This window comes from Neolamprologus multifasciatus, chromosome 9 (assembly GCF_963576455.1).
Source record: "Neolamprologus multifasciatus chromosome 9, fNeoMul1.2, whole genome shotgun sequence".
NCBI classification, from domain to species: Eukaryota; Metazoa; Chordata; class Actinopteri; order Cichliformes; family Cichlidae; genus Neolamprologus; species Neolamprologus multifasciatus.
Genome location: NC_140447.1, coordinates 13,428,340 through 13,435,881, shown reverse-complemented (window position 1 = coordinate 13,435,881; position 7,542 = coordinate 13,428,340). Strand labels below are relative to the sequence as shown.

The window sequence follows — 7,542 nt, the reverse complement described above, 5'->3', positions numbered from 1 at the left end:
GTTGACTCAAGGATTAACAAACCTGAGTTATAACATGCGTTCACGAAATGAATGTTGACTCCAGCCTTTTATGTACTTTTCATCTATGGTTAAACATCTTCTACACAGTAGCTATTAATGCTGCTCATCTCACAGCAAACAAACAATGGATTACCCAGCTTTAGAGACTGCATTCTTGAGAATCCATCACTTATGACTTTTGGGTGTTAATTATGTGTCTGCGTGAATGCTGTTGTGATGGCATGCCACACATGGTAAGCTCCACACCTCACCACCCGTTGATTCACTTTAGTTTAATTTACAGTCACTACTTTAAAATAGTCTAATCTATTGTTCAATATTGTTTCTTTATTAAATGTATTTATTTTTCTATCACACCTTCCAATGTTTATATGGGTGCACACATATTAACCTTGCAAGGTCAAAGTTCTGTTTTATGTTATATTAATACATCTTTCTTTGTTTGAGTTACCTGGGAGTTGGCTTCTCCGTCTGGCAAAAGGTGTGGCAAAGGGCTGGTAGACCTGAAGTACTAATGACGGCCTAATTGGATTGCACCACATGCTTCATTGTCTGGGGGGTGTTTCATGTTTGTTTAATTGTTTTGTATTAGTTGCTTATATGGCAGCCATTTTGTTTTCCCCCGTGTGTGTCATTTGGTTTAGCTAAACCGGTATTTAAGTTCCCCCGTGTGTCATTTCAGCAGGTCAGTTTATCTTATGTTTGTTTGAGGTTTTGTTAATTATTATCTTCAGTTTAGTCTATTGAGTTGACCTCTTTTATTGGTCTGCCTATTTAAGTTTTGGCTTTGTTAAATATATTTTCATATTTTTTGGGTCAATAAAACCCCCTTTTTTGAATTAAACACCTGTGTCCTTTATGCTTTACTGCTTGGTCCCTGACGATTGGTGGCAGCGGTGGGATCATCCAGTATTGGACACAGGTCCTTTTTCTTTTTTTTTCCCCTTTCTTCTGTTTTTCCCCATGAGGAAGAAAAATGCATCGTGGTGGCAAGAATGAAAAGAAAAAGGGATCTGCTCAGCAAACCTGCGAAGAGGAGGAAAATGGAGCCTCAGAAGTCACTGAAGTTGTGGAGAGAGTGGAAAAGGAGCCTACTTTGTCTGATCTAGTCAATATGCTACATGCTCACATGGGACAACAGGACGTCCGGGATGCAAAACAGAGTGAGTTAAATGCACGACAAGAACAGCGATTTAAAGCCCTTCAACATCAGTTTAGACTTCTGCAGTCAGAAATCCAAGTCAGAACATCACCATCAGATTCTGCAGAGGCTCGCTCTGAACCATTAGAGTCTGATATTCATCCTTCTTCCTCTGCTCAGCAGGCCCAGGCTGAACCAGTTATGACTAATTCCAATCCAGCCATTTCACCAGCATTTCAGTTTCCCCTACAAATAGAGGGCAGATTGGAAAGATTAACTGAAGCTGATGATATAGAACATTTCCTGATCACATTTGAACGTATGGCTACAGCTTATCGATGGCAGAAATCAGATTGGGTTTTTCGTTTGATACCCTTGCTCACTGGCAAAGCTAGAGGTGCCTATGTTCACATGGACATTGATGATTCATTAGACTATGATAAAGTGAAATCAGCTATTCTGTCAAAATATGACATTAACCCTGAAACATATAGGCAAAGATTCAGATCCCTGGACGTTCAACCAGATGAAAGCCCTCGTGAGCTATATGCGAGACTGAAGGAGCTTTATGGGAAATGGATCCAGCCAAAGCGTAAAACTATTCATGACATTGGTGAAACTATAATCTTGGAGCAGTTTCTCAGAATGCTATCTCCTGAGCTTCAGGTTTGGATCAGAGAACATAACCCTGGCTCAGCAATGGAAGCGGCTCGGTTAGCTGATGTTTTTGTTGCTGCCAGAAAGAAGGGGCAAGCATGGAGCCATAATGCATGGAAGGCATCGAGGGACACTCGGAAGATACCTCAGCAAAACCATCTGGATTCAGCAAATACAAGCACCAGTAAGACCCCTCAGTCTACCACTAGACCACCGAAGGCCTCCGGTAAGAAGCTCATTTGTTATCTTTGTGGAGTAGAGGGCCATACAAAACCTATGTGCCCAAGAAATTCTGCTAAAATGGTACAAATGTGCTTTGCCCCCCGTTCTAATGTTGATCCTGAGCAGGAGAGTGACAAATCCATCAAAATGAGTCTGATTGAAGTGAATGGGGTTCTACTCAATGCCCTTCTTGACTCTGGCAGTTCTCGGTCCCTTATTCACTCAGATTTTGCTCCACCTAATATTGTTCGCACCAGTGATACAATTTCAATCTGTTGTGTCCATGGAGATGAGAAAAGATATCCGACAGCTGACATCTACATTAAAGTTCAGGACCAGATGTATCTGCTGAATGTGGGTGTTGTGAGCAGTTTGCCTTACTCTGCCGTGTTAGGGCGTGACCTTCCTGTGCTTTTTGATTTGTTGGAGTCTGAGCAGACTGAGGAGTGCAATGTAGCCGTTACCAGAGCTCAGGCTAAGCAAGTCAGTACCTACTCTGAGACCCTGAGTGCCCTGCCTTTCTTTGATGAGGAGTTTGAACCAACTGTGGTGAAGCCACGGAAGACCCGCAGACAAAGAAGGCAGGAGAAATTCCAATTTTCACCTGTGCAGACACTAACAGACGCTGAGCCAACATCGTCACCCCTAGGGTTTACTATTCCAACTGAAATTGCTGAACTCCAAAAATCTGATCAATCTTTAATATCTCTTTTCCAGAAGGCCAAAGAAAAGGAACCTGGAGTGGAACAGGTTCTCAACAGTGAGTACATCGAGTACATCTTGCAAAATGACATTCTCTATCGTCAGCAGGGGTCGGTGCTGCAGCTGGTGGTTCCCCAGAAGGTGAGAAACGCCATTCTCACCTTGGGGCATTCTATTCCGTGGGCTGGCCATCTTGGTAAACACAAGACCACAGCTCGCATCAAACATCATTTCTACTGGCCCGGTCTTAGCAAAGATGTGGCTCAGTTTTGTAAAAGTTGCCCACAGTGTCAGATAACATCTACCAAAATCCCCCATAGAGCTCCACTCCAACCTCTCCCTGTCATCGGCACTCCTTTTGAGCGTCTTGGAATGGATATTGTAGGGCCTGTTGAGAGGAGCAAAGCAGGAAATCGTTACATGCTTGTTGTAACAGATTATGCCACAAAATATCCTGAGGTGTTCCCTTTAAAATCTATAAAGGCCAAGCCCATTGCATTTTGTTTAGTGCAGTTCTTTGCAAGAGTTGGGTTTCCACGAGAAATACTAACTGATCAAGGCACTAACTTCATGTCTACTTTGTTAAAGCAAGTTTATCAGTTGTTGGGTATCCGGAGTCTGAGAACTTCACCATACCACCCTCAAACTGATGGGCTGACAGAACGCTTTAACCAGACATTGAAACAGATGCTCAGAAAGTTTGTCAACAACAGTGGTAATGATTGGGATCAATGGCTGCCATATCTACTCTTTGCTTATAGAGAAGTCCCCCAAGCCTCCACAGGTTTTTCCCCTTTTGAGCTGTTGTATGGTTATGAGGTTCGTGGCCCTCTAACTCTGTTAAAGGAGATCTGGGAGGGAGACAAGGCGGAGGAGGGACCCAATAACATTTTGTCTTATGTCATTCAGATGAGAGAACGGTTAGAGAAAATGAGTGAACTTGCTCAATCACATATGGTGGAGGCCCAGCAGCAGCAGAAGTCTTGGTATGATAAATCTGCTCGTCAGCGTTCGTTTGAACCAGGACAAAAGGTGCTCGTGCTCCTCCCCAGTGACAACAACAAATTGCTGGCAAAGTGGCAGGGGCCATTTGAAGTTATGAGGAAGCTGGGACCCACCACATATGAGGTGTCCACCCCAGGGCAGTTGCGCCCCAGCAAGGTCTTGCATATAAACCTTCTGAAGGAGTGGGTGGTGCGTATTGAACACAAGGCGGATGCAATGCTCATACGGCGAGTGCCTGAAGAAGATGAAGCAGATGAGCAATATCTACCACCTGCTGGCTCTCTGGATTATGATCTCAGCCATCTCCCAGAGGACAAGCAGCAGCAGGTGAGAGAAATGTGTAAATCAGCAGTCTTTCAAGAGAATCCAGGGAGAACTGACATTGTCGAACATGATATTGTGGTACGAGAAGGTGCCTCTGTGAGACGATTGAGTTACAGGATCCCAGAACGTCTTCTGCCTTCATTGAAGAAGGAAATTGACTTGATGCTATCCCTAGGGATCATTGAAAGATCTAAAAGCGAATGGTGCAACCCTGTGGTCTTGGTACCCAAAAGGGATGAGAGTATGAGGTTCTGCATTGATTTCAGGTACCTGAACTCCGTATCCATGTTTGACTCCTACCCAACACCAAGAATTGATGATCTACTTGAACGTCTGGGAAAAGCAAGGTACCTGACCACAATAGATTTGTGTAAGGGTTACTGGCAGGTCCCACTCACTCAACGGTCCAGAGAGTTCACAGCATTTAGAACACCATGGGGGCTTTTCCAATTTACAGTCTTGCCATTTGGATTACATGGAGCTCCAGCAACTTTCCAACGGCTAATGGATCAGGTATTACATGACTGCTCTGACTTTGCTGCTGCTTACTTGGATGATATTGTTATCCACAGCAACACCTGGGAGGAGCATGTGGAACACCTGCGAACTGTTCTGGACCACTTGCACTCAGCTGGGTTGACGGTGAATACGTCAAAGTGTGTTTTCGCCGCTGCTGAGACAGAATACCTGGGCCATGTCATCGGCAAGGGGGTTATCAGGCCACAGGTCAGCAAAATCGAGGCCATGGAATCATCCCCCCTGCCCCAAACAAGGAAGCAGCTGAGATCCTTTTTGGGCATGGCAGGTTTCTACCGTCGTTTCATCCCTCAGTTCTCCAACAGGGCAGCTCTGCTCACAGACCTGACGGGATCACGTTCTCCCAATCACATCCAGTGGACAGAGGAGGCAGTGGCAGCGTTTCATGACATCCAACAGTCACTAAGTAAGCAACCGGTTTTGTACAGTCCCAACTTTGATGAACCGTTCATATTACAGACTGATGCTTCAGATCGGGGCCTGGGAGCTGTCCTCCTTCAGGAAACCAGGGAAGGCCGCCATCCAGTGGCTTACATCAGCCGGAAACTGTTTCCACGTGAAGTTCGGTATTCCACAGTAGAGAAAGAGACCTTAGCGATCAAGTGGGCCCTGGACTCCTTCCGCTACTATCTACTGGGAAGAGACTTCACCTTGGAAACTGATCACAAAGCACTCCAGTGGCTTGAGCAGATGAAGGACACAAATGGGCGAATTACCCGCTGGTACCTGGCCTTACAGCCATTCCGATTCACTGTCCACCATGTACCAGGCAAGGAGAACCTTACTGCTGACTATCTCTCTCGCTGTTCCAGCGAGAGCTCTGAAGAGGGGAGGTGTGTGATGGCATGCCACACATGGTAAGCTCCACACCTCACCACCCGTTGATTCACTTTAGTTTAATTTACAGTCACTACTTTAAAATAGTCTAATCTATTGTTCAATATTGTTTCTTTATTAAATGTATTTATTTTTCTATCACACCTTCCAATGTTTATATGGGTGCACACATATTAACCTTGCAAGGTCAAAGTTCTGTTTTATGTTATATTAATACATCTTTCTTTGTTTGAGTTACCTGGGAGTTGGCTTCTCCGTCTGGCAAAAGGTGTGGCAAAGGGCTGGTAGACCTGAAGTACTAATGACGGCCTAATTGGATTGCACCACATGCTTCATTGTCTGGGGGGTGTTTCATGTTTGTTTAATTGTTTTGTATTAGTTGCTTATATGGCAGCCATTTTGTTTTCCCCCGTGTGTGTCATTTGGTTTAGCTAAACCGGTATTTAAGTTCCCCCGTGTGTCATTTCAGCAGGTCAGTTTATCTTATGTTTGTTTGAGGTTTTGTTAATTATTATCTTCAGTTTAGTCTATTGAGTTGACCTCTTTTATTGGTCTGCCTATTTAAGTTTTGGCTTTGTTAAATATATTTTCATATTTTTTGGGTCAATAAAACCCCCTTTTTTGAATTAAACACCTGTGTCCTTTATGCTTTACTGCTTGGTCCCTGACAGCTGTCAAGGCAAATGCCAAAACATATAGCATTAATATCTTGTTGTAGACTTTCACATTCCTATGAGAGCACATAATCCCCATTGAAACCTCTTTTTTTTTTTTGTACTGACATGAAGGAGCTGCCTAGCTAGCATATGTGGAAAATTAATTTGGGAAATCAAATTGAAAAGAAACTTGTGGTTTTCTCATAACCACTAAAGGAGCTAGCTTACAATCCTTATAGCTTAAATTTTTACCTATATCCCAGTCTTCTTTCTGACTGCCTTTTTATTTGGGCTATTTATATCTGACTGCTCAATGCTAGAAAGCTGCTAGCTTACTCTGTTACAGCTACTTGTAAAGCTATGGTATCCCTGCAAAATTAAACAATAAAGTAAACAACAAAAACCCACAAGAAGTTGCTGTGTGGGCTACCATTTTCTTTCATATATTGTTTACTCACCTCTGCTATTGCCTTGAGATTAGCTAATGTTAAAGGTTATTTTGTAATATGTTCAAGATGTAAAGACACTGAGGTCATGTAGCCATATTCAAGTCACGTGTTTCTGGGAGCAGTCTTGACAGTGGTGCTCAAGCACCTGTCCTTTTGGCCTCTTCCTTGGTAAGTGCACTTTTTGCAAGACAGTTTTTTTGTGGTTTTTTTTTTAAATTTCAATTTTAATCTTAAATTTTGCCCACAGCACACAATTCCCAATTAAAGAATGTCATTTCCAGCAACTATATTTTTATAATTTTGCCAGACCACACATAAGCAGCTAAGGCTGCCAATCGACCGCCATTATGTCTCTAAGCTGCTATTTTCTGGTGAGCCAGGTAATGATGGTGTTTGCCCTAGCCTCATCCATGTGCTATCAATCAATTTAATACAGCCAGCCAAACACAAGCAATGATAATCCACTTTTAGCTTATAAAAAGCAACGCGTGAGCTCAGTCAGTCTCTTTGTTTGATTGCTGAGAGAATTAGGTGATCATTTGTCTACACAAATACTTTTTAATAATTATCATTATTATTTTGGATGAAAACAACGTAAACACATCTAGTCAGAGCGGACAAACCAGGTGTCTGGTTCTGTGGGTGCTTCATGAGGTTGGGCTTTTGCTCTGAGTGGACAATGTAGCAGTACAAACAAAATGAACGAATATATTTGTTCATTTTGTTTGGTGTTGTTGATGCAAAATTTGTGCGACTCTGCAAGACATGAGTAGCAGCAAATTGCGTGACATGCTGCAGAGGAAAAAAGCAACAGAGATGACAGAGTTGATGCCCTGAATAATGCTCATCATCAGACTGAAATATTCCTAGCATTCTCCAAAAAAAATTACAATTCAAAAATGCAAGTCACAAACCTAAATCAGTGTCGGTCACTGTTATTGATCAAATGTCTTTAAACCTTAAATGTTGCATATTCATTTAATGCTAATTA

At 42.8% G+C, this 7,542-nt stretch overlaps 1 protein-coding gene across 1 annotated transcript; it reads left to right on the top strand.

Moving 5' to 3' along the window:
• The first annotated feature begins 231 nt into the window (after positions 1–231).
• Positions 232–6,112, top strand: LOC146511231 (uncharacterized). The gene is made up of 2 exons (XM_085173354.1): positions 232–1,184; positions 1,829–6,112. Exons 1-2 carry the CDS (start codon positions 1,143–1,145, stop codon positions 5,468–5,470), a joined length of 3,684 nt encoding a protein of 1,227 aa, XP_085029480.1. The 5' UTR covers positions 232–1,142; the 3' UTR covers positions 5,471–6,112.
• Positions 6,113–7,542: the final 1,430 nt, after the last annotated feature.

Coding starts and splice junctions, on each gene's coding strand:
- LOC146511231 (XM_085173354.1), top strand. CDS start 1,143: ATGCTCACATGGGACAACAGGACGTCCGGGATGCAAAACAGA. Junction 1,185..1,828: donor CGTCCGGGATGCAAAACAGA/GTGAGTTAAATG, acceptor CCTGAGCTTCAG/GTTTGGATCAGAGAACATAA.